The 16038-nt window shown below is 34.4% G+C and overlaps 1 protein-coding gene across 1 annotated transcript; it reads right to left on the bottom strand.

Annotated features, from left to right (window-relative positions):
* Window positions 1–7854: 7854 nt before the first annotated feature.
* On the bottom strand, window positions 7855–14359 carry LOC143635605 (long chain base biosynthesis protein 1-like). The gene is made up of 12 exons (XM_077103392.1): window positions 14086–14359; window positions 13898–13992; window positions 13733–13824; window positions 13067–13160; window positions 12926–12998; window positions 12676–12808; window positions 12424–12598; window positions 12121–12261; window positions 8799–8894; window positions 8469–8610; window positions 8262–8389; window positions 7855–8179 (listed from the first exon to the last, which is right to left on the bottom strand). Exons 1-12 carry the CDS (start codon window positions 14207–14209, stop codon window positions 8009–8011), a joined length of 1464 nt encoding a protein of 487 aa, XP_076959507.1. The 5' UTR covers window positions 14210–14359; the 3' UTR covers window positions 7855–8008.
* Between the last annotated feature and the right edge of the window lie 1679 nt (window positions 14360–16038).

The following is a 16038-nucleotide window of genomic DNA, read 5'->3' as shown; positions in this document are numbered from 1 at the left end:
AATCAAGCTGGCTATGATGTAACGACCTACAAACATGGCTCGGATGGTGGCTAGAACTCGGAAAAGTATACACTAGAGATGTCAGCAGGGAAACACTTGTGTGGAAACTAGAAAATTGTATCCACCACATTTCTTATTGGATTTGTGTCGTCTACATTCTTGTTCTCATAATATTTTGTTGAACCTGCTGCATATAACCCCTAACTTGATTTATTAGATATTGCAACGCCACAGAAGGCTACTGAAACAAAGAAAGATGAATGTCTCATGGGTAGTAAGTAATGATACTGACATGGCGAGTTATGTATTTGACACATTGACTAACAGTCAGCTATTTATTACATGCTAACTATTTAATGTGACACAAAATGCAGATGTTGATGCACTTGATCGAGGCAGATATGGGCCTAGAAACCAAACATGAAGGGTACCTTCATATCTTCAACCTGAGAACGAGCTCGTTTATGATGAACTAAACTTGGCTTCGACTCCCAATGGGCATGCAGTGCCAACCCGAAAAGCTAACAACCTCGTGAGCATAGACAGGTCAATTTGAGTTACAATTTGTCTTTCGTTTTGACTTGTTATCGAGCCTAGGCTGATTTCATCTTTTACAGGTTGAAGATGAATTAGGCTTACGGCTTACCCCTGGTTCCTCGTGCATTTCTACCTGGTTAGGTGGAGGATTGTAAGTTTGCAACGTGCAATGTGGTTGCTTAATATCCTAAGTACATCCTTAAGATTAGTTTTTTTCTTTATTAAACCTTGTCCTCATAACAATAGACATCGGTTGAAAGTTTTGATGGCTTTCATGTATTTATATTTGTAATTGAAAAATTACCGGAACGTGTATAACTCATTAGTTTTACTATAAATAAAGTTTATGATATTATTTAAGTTAACGATTCATCAATATTTATTTGTATACTAATAATAAACAAATATATATAGCTTACCTGGTTTTTAGTTTGAACCCTTATTTCTAGAATGCACCATTTGAGCATGGCTATTGTTTTATACAAGTGTTTGACTTGTGAAGTAAGTAACTTGACCATGAAGGGTTGAAACCTTGCCAAACAAATATAAGTGATACCCAATAGTTTTGACTTTACCACCAATACGGTTATGGGTACAAATTGTGGAGATTATGGCTCCTGTGTTTTCTCGAGAGGATTGGCTACATATTAGCTCCCACACTAGCTGCAATCCTATGTGTGCATAGTCTACAAATAGACTATTTGGTTGGACCTTATAAAATATATTCTTATAATTCAGAGTGTAAACATATTTTTATAACAACATATTGTTTGGTTAGTCAACCGTCAACATTTGAAATATTTTAATGGGTAAATAAATTGCAAGTCGTAATTGATTGATACTATCCGATTAGGAAGTTGCCAGAAAAAGGTAAATTGGTCACTTAGAGCCGGGTACGATTTTCGGGTACAAAAATACCCAAACCGGGTATTGTACCAACCGGGTTGGAACTGGAACCGGTTCCGGTTCGGTTCCACCAGTTAGGTTCCGGAACCGGTTTTTTTGTGCACGTCTACTTAGAGGCTTAAACTGACTGACAAATTTTTGAATTTAACTTGAGCATTTCTTTTTTATTTCGATTAAATTTGAACTCTAACAACTCAACAACTCACCAATTAACATACCTTCAATTGTTTATGTAGATTAAAAATCACAGTGCCATAAACCTACTCCATTAACAAATGTTTCACAAAACACGATGCATCCAATGTATATGCGTAAGTCAATATTTTAGTGCGCACCCCCGCAAAAAAAAATCCAACAAACCATACACACGTTGGCAACATGCTCTCAAACCAATACGAAGGAATATCTGCGTGAATCCGCAGCAACGCGCGGACACTTTTGCTAGTTGTATATAAAGGAGGAGTGGTGGGCAATGAAGGTAATTTCACAATTACATTACAAGGGCAAAAGTGTCATTTCATAATTGGACATAAAAAGTAATTTGTCAACACTTAAATCAATTCTTAAAGCACTTGGTGCAACTTGATGAAGCTTCGTCCACTTACGAAGTTACTTTTACATCCTTTGCTTAATGAAGTTGGAGGAAACCCAAATGTTTGCCATTTAGTGGGGGGTTCAAGTAATTATGATAATTATTAAGTTATTATCCACAATACTATCATCTTAAAGTATCATGATGTTAGCATTAGTTACTTCTGTAGCATCATTTTTTTATATATGTGTGTACTTTTGAAGAATTCCTATCAATGTTGCACGCATTGCACGGTAGGGGTGCTTATCTTGCTGTTATTTAGTATACTCAAATGGTTTAACTCAATTCATCATCCGGAATGTTTTTTGATGTTCCTTTTATTTAAGAAAAGAAGCAAACTGCAGGTATTGTTCTTTCTATACATTTTTTTATCATAATTTAGAAAATTATTTTGATTAATGCGACTTGAAATGAGTATGATTAGTTTTTTTTTTATGTTTTTGGTTAATTATATGATTATTCATGTGTTAACTCAAACAAGTATTGTTCTTTCTTTACATTTTTTATCATTATTAAGCAAATTATTCTTATTAATGCAACTTCAAATTGGGTATGATTAGTTTTTTATGTTTTTGGTTAATTATATGCTTATTCGGGTGTCAAGTCATTAGTTTTGGATAACAATAATGATTTATGTACCCAAAACCCACACCTAAAAAGTGTTTGGGGGTAACTTCATATATACATGCTCTCAATTAACAAAAGCAGGAGTCGTAGCAGGAGCAAGAGTTTATCATGGTATGATAAAATAAAAAAGTCGTGTTATCTGAAATACATGTAGATGTTGATAATAGTATTATGATATAATGTGCAGGTGATGGGTCGGTGTCACTGTGAAATGGAGCGTGAAAGGTTACTTAGATGCATGTTTTGTGTATAACAACATTTTAGAAAGTTAAATTTAATATAGAACATTTATTGTGTTAAATTATACCGGGAGTGTATGGCTTGAAGAATTTCATTGTCTGTTTATGTTTTCTAGACGAAGTTGGATAAATTTGTTGAATTGGAATCTATTGTTGTCTTGATGACGAGATTTAGTGTGTTTTTTAACTTTTTATTAGTTATCACATCATTTTAGGAGGTGCTATAAAACAGAGTCCAATAAAACCAACTGGGTTAAAGTGTCTTAAACCGTATCTGTGTCATTATTTTAATTTTTTCCAGATATGAAACATATAATCACAAAAGTTAATCAAGAACCACCAAACAAGCATTATAAGAAATAATGACAAGGTCATATAGACTTGTAATGTTCCTATGAAAAACTACTAAGTTATGTAAATGTTTACTTCAGGTACTTAATATTTATAAATGCAAGTTAATAACTCATCAATTTAAACCAGTATTAATTAATAACTCATCAACTTATATTAGTATAATTCACGAAATGAAACCCACTTTCCATCAACTCACCAATTAATACCCATTGATGCATCCATTCGATGACACTTTCGGTTTCACAAACACCATCACTAGCCTTATTTCAAGTTACCTCCCATATTATTCCTAGCCACTCTTTACGGTCAACATTCCATCTACCACTCTTCTTACAACAAGTATACACATTGGTAATTCCATCAAGGTAATACGTCCAACACTTTCAGGATGTTAGAAATAAACATTGCCTCTCGTGCACTTCACAAAGACAATAGGCACAAGTACCACAATTCGGGCCTCCCTATTCAATATTTTTTTGCATTATATGTGAATACCGGGTATGGTGGGTAAAATCTTAATTTATGCAACAAATTTACATGTTAGTTAATATAATCATTCTCTATACAATAATTAACCGATTTGTCCAGCATGTATGTACATAGAACTCCAATTTTGATGGTCCACGGGTGAACATGGATGGGTCGTTTGAATGGATTGAGATAGGAATGATCAAATGTATATTCTTTCTAACCTTCATGAAGTCATGAACATTAATTGCAAGTAAATATGCTATTAGAGAGGACGTGAAACCCATATAGATAGAGCGTGTGGCTTCCAAACCACATGGCAACACCATCCCATCCCATGTGGGTAAGGTGCATGACTTCATTATATGGCAACGGTTTGCCACACAAAATTGATTCATTGTTGACCATTGAAGAATTAAAATGAATTAAATATTTCCTAGGAGCGTTTTTCCTACAAAAGCGATTCCTCGGTACTTTGTCGCTAATCTGTGATTCCAACAATTTACCTACTATTTTTTTGTCGGAAAAGCTTTAGTTTTTTAGTAGTGACTTGTGGGTAGGTGTTCCGGTAATTTTGTGGTTTATGGGTAATTAAGGGTAGAAATGTGGTGGCAATACATGATTGACTGATGTATAAATAATACTCATGAGTGCTCATTCCCCCATTACATGATTGCAGGCTAAGTACTCTTTGTGGACTATTAACCACTCTTAAACACACATAAACTATAATTATAACTCATCAATTTATATTCATACTATATATATAAGAAATGAAACCCACTTTATTAGGTGACCAATATCAAAAGTAATTACTCTTAAACACATATTAATTATAATAATAACTCTCGATCATCACACAAATTCAACACGCTCTTCGATTACGGCTTACTTTTATATATCACGTTATTAAATCTATATCACAACGTTTCAAGGAAAGAATGTCTGCATTCCGAGTCTAGGGAACAGATGAACAAACCAGGCTCTCTAGAAAAATGGTAAGTACAAAGCTCCAGTAGACACCTTCATCTTAAATATGCACATACACCATTCTGATTCACATATAAAAAGATGCTAATGAAATGAGAAAACCCTCACCAAGAATGCCCTATGGAAAAAGCAAAACTCATACATCACTAAGCAACACTAACACGAGTTCTGATTCAAGAATAGACTCATTATCAAAATGTCCTCGTCCTCGGTTTTCCTTCGGGTCTTCTTCATTACAACATTTCACTAATACAAGTAATGAAAAACTAAACCCTATCTATTACAATTTTGAACCATCAAAGTGGCCAAAAACCATAAAATAAAACCGAAAAATAAATACAACTTTTGAACCATCCATATGGCCAAAAACCAAAAACCATTCAACCAAACAAACAAGGTCGGGCCAGATTTACATATTCGATAAAAATAAATTTGAGCAATATTTTGGTCAAATAAAATAAATAAAAATTAACCAAACTAAGATTGCTCAAAAATCTTGTCTAGATCAAAAACTTCAACTAGTTTGAAGTTTATGATGTAGATCCGGTGAAAAGACCGGATTCGACTCGTATGTTGTAACCAAGGCTCTGATACCCCTGTTGGGTTCCAGTGGTGATTAGTCAACGGTTTAACTTTTAAACCCGGTTTAATAAGATTGGTTTCATAATTATTAATCACATTAATAATAGAATACACAGCGGAATACAAAACGAGTAATCACCATTTAACGGAACAGGTCCATCGAGAACATATAGGCACTTTGCCATGGTGAGAACAAGTCTCAAGTTGCGGTGCCATTCGATGAAGTTGGTACCGTTCAGTTTATCCTTCTCAAGGATAGTCTTAAGGGCGTAGGGTGTGATTTCATTTGACGACATCTGATTAATAAAGCAAAAGTAAATTTAATTAGTATTTTCGACGTTGTAATCCTATTATTAATGACCCAATAACATTAATGAAATAGAAGTATGAGAATCTGGCTTCCAGTTATTAAAGGCAGCTGTAGCACACAACATTAATAAGTGGTTAGGCAGACTGACAACGATTGTCAATTGTGAATAGAGCACAACTCTCGGTTATGAGGCCTATAGAGACAACGATTGTCTGTATAGATACGTTTAGCCTCATCTTTGCCCGCTTTAAGTCTCCAGACAACTTTAGCACGTAACAGGAGAGTAAAGTAATAATTGTCCTAGTACAGTGACGTGTGAAAGGGCCGGATGTGTCAACGAAACGCTTTCACCTTGATGGGATAGGCTATAAAACAAGTGCGGTGCTTTAGCTCCAAACACTCGAAATTTCGCCATATGCTTCAAGTGTGACTTGTAGTAGGATTGGCATAAACTATTGGTTTTAAATTTGAATTAATTTTATAATTACCGAATAGAGTAAAAGTCCAGTTTTATTGTATTAATCGGGACAACACGATGAACCCTTTCATCTCTCAGGACACTTAGTTTTAAATAACCTATTAAAACTAAGTTTGTCGCGATATGACTAACCAATTTTATATTAATAGTTAAACTATTAAGTTATAAGGTTTTGGAAAATCAAATTTAGTTTAATTTTGCAAAAACTTAATTGGTTAAAAAAAATTTATTTTAATATATTTGGTATTAGGTTGGTGGTATTATAACCTATTATAATCAAGCAAGCAACCACAATAGCAAACAAGAATATGTAAATCTTAAATGACCAAAAGGTGATTGGTCTTGCTAGAGCCTATTAGCAAGACCAATCGGGTCAAGGGGTCACAACACAAACAACCACAAGGATGGACTCCTGGTGCATCCGGTCATCTATGCTAACTCCCACCGACTTCAAGAACTCCGTGAGCTCATCCTCGGTTTTCCTTCGGGTCTTCTTCATTACAACATTCACTAATACAAGTAATGAAAAACTAAACCCTATCTATTACAATTTTGAACCATCAAAGTGGCCAAAAACCATAAAATAAAACCGAAAAATAAATACAACTTTTGAACCATCCATATGGCCAAAAACCAAAAACCATTCAACCAAACAAACAAGGTCGGGCCAGATTTACATATTCGATAAAAATAAATTTGAGCAATATTTTGGTCAAATAAAATAAATAAAAATTGACCAAACTTAGATTGCTTAAAAAACTTGTCTAGATCAAAAACTTCAACTAGTTTGAAGTTTATGATGTAGATCCGGTGAAAAGACCGGATTCGACTCGTATGTTGTAGCCATCTGATACCCCTGTTGGGTTCCAGTGGTGATCAGTCAACGGTTTAACTTTTAAACCCGGTTTAATAAGATTGGTTTCATAATTATTAATCACATTAATAATAGAATACGCAGCGGAATACAAAACGAGTAATCACCATTTAACGGAACCGTACAGGATCCGGTTACATACGATACGAGTACGAGTCAAAAAACAACCAAAGTAAATAGTAACATACATTATTTAACTTTTACCTCGGTTAATGAATAACCGGTTGAGACACCGAGGTTCAACAAACGATGCTAGGTGACGAACCGAACACGGTGACGGTTGGTAGGGATGGCGCCTTGACGGCAGGTGACGCGAACACGGCTGCAATACCAGATCAGCGGCGATGGCAACAACACGACAACGATAGCGGTGCGGCTGTAGCGGTGGTCGGTTACGATATCGGTACTGGCAACTGGACTTTTGGCTTGCGGCAGAATTCTCAAAAACCTACTGTTATGTTTCACGATATATATATATATATATATATATATATATATATATACATAGATCTCCAACTAACTTGGAGTAATCTCCAAGTCAATAATTTGATTATAATTATTATTATATATTAAGATAATATTTATAATCTTTATTATTTATCAATAATAAATCCTAACCGGGCCCAAAGTCCAACTCGTTCCAACTCTCGTTTAAATCTGAACCAGTTTATTTAATTAGTAAATAAACTATATTATTTATAACTATTATAAATAATAATACCGTCATATTTATATTCGTCGTTTACCGATTAACAATTAAGCGGATTTTTAGTTCGTTGCCCAAGGTGTAACTCTCACGGGTCACAATCCGGTTGGCCACGTTGACTTACCCGAACCGGTCCATAATTCCAACAGTAAGAACATATGACGATAAATAAATTAACTATAATTTCCATGTTTACAAGACAAAAGCAGACAGGCATATGAACAATAACCAACTAGCAAATGTCAAGATATTAAATAAACCATAGCTAGAAATATGAAGAAACAATTCTTTGAATTTTTCTTTCACGCAATTTATTCAAATTGGAGGCGCTTTAATACCGTAGTTTTAATCTGTGAATATTGAAGCCGCAATGCTCTTCAACGATTCACACGCTTTCTGCAGATCAGCTTCCGTGTGAGTAGCTGACACATATATTCTTATCCCGACAGGAAGATTGCATTTATCCACAAACGACCTTTTTGAAGTTGTTACAAAAACCGAGTGTTCCTTTAGTATCTGCAATCACACCAATTTTCTCACGCAACTTTATGACTTGTACCGTACAACACAAAAATGCATACTACTGGTAAACACTTACCCGGTCAGCAAGATCTTCAAGTAACTGAAAATCACTCTTCAACGACCCCGTGGATTTTTTAAGCCGGAGGAATACAAGGGGTGATAATATATCATTTGCTAGTTCAAGACCTTGTATTCCTAACAATCCTGCATTTGTAAAAACATCAGACTAGAATGCTTTCATATTACTAAGGTTTAATGAATCATCCATGAAAGGAATAATAACCTGTGCTTAATAATTTGGAATTATGTCGTAACTTTGTTATGAGTTGCGGGTTTTCTTCTATGACATTAATAGCAGCAATTGCAGCGCTTGCTAAGTATGGAGGAAGAGATGCAGAAAACACATAGCCTGAGCTGCTGAGGCGCTACAAAAACATAACATCTTAACATGTTAAAATGTTTTGAATTATCTTGTAAATATGTAGTATTTTGTCTCAAAATCTGATGCATTGATTGATTCTTTTCTTGAAATAAACAGATCCATAATCAATTTTGAAATTAAAAAGAAGTGTTAAGACATGTTGGTTTTAAGTTGATATAATGTAGTGCTTACTTGGTGATCAACAACTCTGTGACTCCCGGTGCAAAATCCGCCTTCTGAGGCCAATGCATGTCCCATAGCAGCAGTTATTATATCTATCTTATCAACCTACAGCAATAAAGACCAACATCACCCATTTTACTTGGATATATCCCCTTATTAACTTCTCAAATTACATATATACCCAACCTTAAAGTTTAATTTACATATATCCCTTTTAACACTAAAAATATCAAATATATTACAAAATTAAAAATTTGACTATTTTACCCTTCTTTTTTTTTTCCTTTCACTTCTTTTTTAGATTTTCATCTTATAAGATCTCTTCTTCTTGCCGGCAATACCTCGCCGGAATATTATCTTCACCACTCGCTGGAAAAATGGCCAATAACCCCAAGCCGATTTGTTCATATTTTCTTGCGTCGCATCCATTATCATCATCTCCGCCACACACACGTTCGCCGGAAAAACGATTCACTAGATCTAGAAAAGCGAGGACAGATCTGAAACATCGGCTGTAATTGGCATAGGATCCAGGGTAGGAGGTGGCCGACGAAGGAGCCAAGGTAGGAATAGGAGGTGCGGTGGCGGTAACCGGCGAGCGGTGGTAGTTGGAAATGCGCGTATTTATTTAGTCAACATGCGGTGGTGGTCTTGAAATGTATTTATTTAGTCAACATGCTTGATATAGCCTTCCTAGTAAAGCTCTTGATTTCCTCTTTATATATATGTAAATCTCGATCAGTGATACAAGTATGAATTTCCATCGCATCGTTCTTAAACTTGCATATCGCGGACTGAAGAACCAGCAAAGTGGGGTGGTGGTATGGAGATGGCGCCTGCCGGAGCTATCACCAGAAATGGAAGAAGATGAAAAGGAGTTGTTGACAGTGGCGGAACCGGAACTTTTTTATTAGGGGGTCGTAATAGAGTTGTTGTGCCTTCTTAATTCGCTAGCTTACATTGGTTACTTTTTTTGTACTCGGTGGTCGAAACGATATAAAATTGCTTCACTTTCAACACGTGTAAAAACATTTTTCTTGATACAACGCACCACTGATTCTGTAAGAAAGATATCACAAATCTTAATGCGTAAATCAGTCTTGAAAAACTTTATCGTGAAAACAAAATTTTTGACCTGTCTCACAATCATCATCATCATCATCATCATCATCATCGTACTCGGTAAATCCCACCAATAGCAAAGCTATGGTAGGGTCTGAGGAGGGTAAGATGTAGACAGCCTTACCTCTACCCCATAGGGATAGAGAGGCTGCTTCCGGTGAGACCCCCGGCTCGATAGTAGTTTTGCATCAAGCCTTGGACATAAGGCATATAACACTCAACCATCGGAATACCGGCCGATTGGTGCATGACCTGTCTCAGCAACATTTAATGAATTCGATAAAGTCTTGATATTTGAGTTTGGTTTTTTACTAACAGATCTTTAAAAAGACATTTTTGAGTTTGGTTTTTTACCAACAGATCTTTAAAAATACGACAGCAGCAGCAGCAGCAATTTAGACAAACTAAAATAATATATCTAATTTAAAATCTCAATAATAATAATAATAATAATAATTTAGACAAACTAAAATAATACATCTAATTTAAAATCTTAACTGAGATAAAATTTTAAAGGATGACAAAAAAGGAAAAATATCATATGCCAATTGCTATATATTTACTAAACGAATAATCAATAAAAACTCTTAAAATTAAATTTTTAGGTTAAAAATTGAGATAAAAGTGTGAAAAAAGTTTCTGATGAGAGACAGGTTTGCAGAGTATGCACGACACCAATTAAAAATGAAAGAAGAAAAAAGAAATAAAATAATATATAGGCTTTTCAATAAAAATTATAAAGTAAATACTCTTTCTTCTTCTCCCTCTCTAATTCTCAGTTTCTCACTTTCTTGAACGACTCGCCGGAACTCGACAGCGCCGTCACTAACGTCGTCTTTAGCCGGAAAATCTTAAAAACCAGCTTTTTTTCTTAAGTTTAATTGTTCTGTAGGACAAAATCGAGAGGGTCAAACTATATTTTTTATATTTTTATTCCCCAGTATTAGGTACGTCTTCGCCGGCCGGAGGGTCAACTGGTCAAGTGACCCTCCTGACCCCCTATAAATCCGCCAATGGTTGTGGATGAGAGGAAGATGTTCAGCATTTTGTTTTAAATTTAGAAAGGGCATTTTGTCATATTATATAATTTATAAAAGAAGGGAATATATGTAGTTTTAAGTTTTTAAATTGGATATATATGTAATTAAGTTTTAAATTTGACACTTTTGGTTTCTTAGCTCCGGATGCCGTGGACCTTTTGAATAGGGTTCAGAAAGTTGTGTATAGTAACGTATCAGCCCATAAGAATCAAAACTTTGTTTTTAGTCGGATTGGGTTTGCTATCCAAAAGGGGGTTGCGGCGCCGCTTGTTGCCCGCTTACCTGCCACTTCATTGTAAATCGTTTGGATGTTTCTATGAAATATAAAACTTCTTTTAAAAAAAAATAAAAAAATTAAGTTACTTAATAAGGGGATATATGTAATTCTTCCTTTTACTTAAAATCAAATATACATGTATATGCATATCTATGTTTGTGTGTAATGCTAAAATCCCACTATCTAACAAGTGTAGGAAGTCGCCACATGTTCCAAAGGGGTGAGGGTAAATGTGCCCGAAAAAAATACAAGTCTGGGCATGAAGATTCAAATCCTGACGGGTTTGAAACTTTGGCACGTTAAAAAACTTACGACACCCTTACTAAAATCCTGAGACACCGTTAAACGCACCCAGTTCAACCACTTTAAAAGAGTGTAACAAACAAAATAATGACTTACGTGTTAAAAATGGCAGAACGAAAAGAAATCAACAATTGGTGACTATTACCCTTTTACCCCTCATTGAAGTATATCACATAAAAATGAAATATCTATACTAGTATACTATATTATAAAACGTCGGAGAAGGGTAGTTTAAGAACTTTTTAAGTTTAAGAGTTTACAAAATTTAATGCATATAGTACAACACTTGATGCATTCACTTTTAAGTAATAAAAACTTTTTTAAGGGATAAAATTGTCTTGTAAGTACTAATTATTTATATGCATTATTTATTAATACATATTTTGTTCACTACATTAAGTACATATAATAATGCACATTTAATAATAATAATAATAATAATAATAATAATACCCGAATACAATCACTGTTTAAGGCAACTCAGGTTAGAGGCTGGGTTAAATTTAACTCCTACAAATCCTCCGTTAAGCGCGGGCCACCCATTAGTGCGTGTGTGTGTGTGTATATGAGAGAGAGAGAGAGAGAGTACCGGAACTTGGTAGTGTTCAGTTAAGCCTCGACCAGATTTGCCAAGCACACCAAAAGAGTTACTTTCATCTAACAAAACACGAAACTTGTACTTCTCCTTAAGTTGAATAATCTCATCAAGTGGAGCAATTTGACCAGAATTCTGCACATTTCAATAACTTATATCAAACACCATAATGAAACATAGTCTTTATTTGTAATGCTCAATTTTAGTTTGATATGAGCCCATATGAACCAACTGCTCAACTTAGACAGAAGCAAGTTTAACTGCTTAAGAATTATAAGCACAATCAACTAGAAATACCTGGTACACAGCTTCCACAACAATGTAACGCCTCAGTTTCTTAGCTCGCTTATTGTCTTGAGTTACTTTCTCAAGTGTACTTTGTAGAGACTGCATATCATTATGCTTAAAGTATACAATCGTGCTTCTTGACAAGTATAATCCATTTTGTATTCCCCAATGCACCCCTTCATCTCTAAAAATACCAAACAACTTGTTAAAGAAAGTCCATTTTGTATGTTTAATGTTAAATATCAAAACAATAAGACTTACACAACAATGATATCTCCTTTCTTACAAAATGCTGGAATTGCACTAAACATAGTTGATAGTCCATAAGAATAGAGTATGGAATCAGGAGTTCCCAAAAAATCTGCTATTTTCTTTTCACAGTCAAGGTGAACATCTAAGAAAAAAGATAAAGTCAAATCACTATTATATAGTTGACTTCTAAAACAAATAAATACTCGAAATTAAGTTTAACAAGAAGACTATTTGTGTGACACATAGAATAGGTTTGTACCAATGGTTCCGTAAAACTGACGAGGCCCACAAGAACCAACACCGTATCTCTCTAGTGAGGATGTACATGAATCCTGTCATATTAAATTTATATAAATAAAACTATATGTAAACAAGTAAACTATGAGGGTAGGTTACTCACAAGTAACTTCCCATGATCCATTAATCCTAAATAATTTGCTGAAGCAAAGTTAACCACTTCTTTGTCATTGATTATTGCGTGAGGTCCTGCAGCACTGAAAGTAATCCAACCGTTATAATGAATTAATAACGTATTTGTTTATGCGAGTATATAAATGCCAAGTCTAATTTCCAGATGTCACATGAACAAATCAAAAGCATCAACATTTTCATTTTCATTTTTATTTTGTGTATAAAAAAAAGGATAACAAAGGTAAACTGTGTGAACAAGCTTCATCAAGTCAAGCCAATGACTTTTTATTATTCATATTTCTATAACATTTTTCAATACATTTGAACATTTGTAGTGGCTGTGGTTATCAAGAATCCTAATACAGTTAATGATCGAAGTATCATAACAATGAATATGAATATATGTTTGACTCCAAAAGTCAAAGGTATCTTTTGTTTTAGCATCGTGGCCCTAAAAGTGAAAGGTAGTTATGTAGATACACATCTATAAATAGGTGTACATATAGGGATGCTTGTATAGTTGTTATATATGCATGTACATAGAGGTGGAATGGTGGATGTACTTACACATATTATGTCTATGTATACTATATGTATATATGTCTATATGTCTATATGTGTGTCTATAGAGAGAGAGAGAGAGAGAGAGAGAGACCTTGATAATACTGGAACTTCCTTTTTCATCTCTTCAGTTACAGGTGGTATAAGAGACTCTGGTACCCATTCATCACACAGCTCATCAATCTCCTATAAACATCAGAAACCAAATTAAAAAAGTCAAAGTCAAAATGAAACACCAAGAAAACAAAAATAGTCAAACCTTTGTCGTTAAAGGGCGCTTAGGTGGCTTGTAACTCTTCTGAGATAGTAAGAAAATGATAACTACTAAAAGTAAACCTTCCACAAACAGATGACCTATAAGTCAACACAAAAAGAAAGTCAACCTCAGCATCAAAAGTCAAAACTTTATTGATACAGATTAATAAAAACCTCCATAACAAAACATACCTCCAATGTGCACCCCAAAAACAACAGCCCGGGCAAACGGTACGTCATATGCAAATGTGATCGCTTCAGATACGTTTTTCAACAAACCCGTGAAAGCACTCGGAACATAGTTTGCTAAATCCATATTGCTATTACTTTACACAACTAGTATCGCATGCACACAACACGCCGCCTTTCTTAGTGCATTACGCCTTGAAAATATCTCTAGATCCAAATTCCGGTTGGCAAGTTTATTACAAGCTACGGACCAAAGGAAACCGTATAAACATGCAACATCGTTAGTATAAATAATTATATATAAACTTTTGAAGTGTTGAGGACAAAATAACATGTTAAATAACAAAATAAATCTTCTATAGTTTCAACTTTCAACTAGGGGTGCAAACGAGCTCGAGCTCGACTCGTTTACTATTTACTAATTAATTTTAGACTTTCGAGTCAGCTCAGCTCGATAAGGGTCGATGAAGCTTCAAGTAGCTCGGGTCATAATTTATGAATACTTAGTTACCGGAAAATGAAACATATTTGAATTAGTATTGAAAGATAAAACAAAATGTTGATCCATTATAGTGACGGATACAATACAAGTGAATGAAGCCTAAAGTAAAAAGAAACAAACAATAGTTCCAGATCCAAAGTGTTAACATCTACAACACACACCTACTTAAAGTTTAATTCATTTAATATAGTCGAATGATGAGATTAAGTAAATAAGATTAATTAAGTGTGAATGATGAGATTGGGAAGGTTTAATGCTAATAATATAATTAAGCTTACGATTGATTACTCCGTGTGAAATGGATCGAATCGAATCGTATGAAGAAGCCGGATTTGAGGAAGAATCAATCCTGTTGCTGCTGCAATTTGATGGGAGATTTTGGATCCTAACTGGGTTTATGTTCAAAATATATAACTATTATATGAACCTCAGCATTTTATTTTATTTTGATGGATTATTATTATTATTATTATTATTATTATTATTATTATATGTTTTTAATTAATTGTGGCACACAAGGCTTTATGTTGTGTGACTCATAACGTGAACTTAAGAGCTGAGCAGCCTTATTCGGTAACAAGTTCGTTTATATTTGTCAGTTTAACAAACGAACCAACATAAACATGGACATCCGTTTGACTAACTAAATGAACCAACACAAACCAATGGCCATATTCAGTTGTGTTTATCAACGCTTGATAATGTGTTTATTTACGCCTGTTTGTTTATTAAAGGTTTTTAATAACTTTTCTAACCTTATGATATAGATTAATGCAAAATTATTAACTATACAAACAAAAATACATGCGTGTATAGTGTGATTGATTTCACCACCATAAACTTGGTAGCCGGATCGGACCGTTAACAATGACCATTTTCAGTAAATTATACATTATTTGTGTTCATTTCCTTAATGAACGAAAACGAACAAGAAATTAATATCTTTAGCTACTTGTTCGTGAACTGTTTGGTTTTCCGATAAAAGATTGATGGACAAAACATGTACAGGGCATTATTTAGTTTGGTTCGAGGTTTACAACCCTATTTAAGAGTATTATTAGAGTATATGTGTGCTAGTGTTGGAAAGTTCGGGAGACGTACAAATGGAACTAAGAACGGGACCATTCCTGTTTTTGGTACGTGAACGAGCCGAACAACTTGTGGTATATTTAGATAAGCTTGTTAAAAATTTGAGACAAGACAAGTTTACATGAACTCAAGTATGTGCTAGAGCATAAATTAAAGCTCGTTTGATAAACGACCTCAAATATGAGCTTTACATATCAAGATTCATAGACTGTTAATGTGGGGCTAGCTCACTTATTAGAGGTTATTGCTTTTTAGTAGGAGGTCCTAGATTCTAACACCAGACAATGATTTATATAGGAGTTTTAGGGGTATTAGAAGTATTGTAAAAAAAAAGCTTAAACACATGTGTGAGGCTAAACGAGCCT

The sequence above is a fragment of the Bidens hawaiensis genome, unplaced genomic scaffold (assembly GCF_021521415.1).
Source record: "Bidens hawaiensis isolate Kalapana, Puna unplaced genomic scaffold, B.hawaiensis_p1.1 tig00007614_1, whole genome shotgun sequence".
Classification (NCBI taxonomy): Eukaryota; Viridiplantae; Streptophyta; class Magnoliopsida; order Asterales; family Asteraceae; genus Bidens; species Bidens hawaiensis.
The sequence above is the reverse complement of the archived record's forward strand: the minus strand, read 5'-3'. Positions and strand labels throughout refer to the sequence as shown.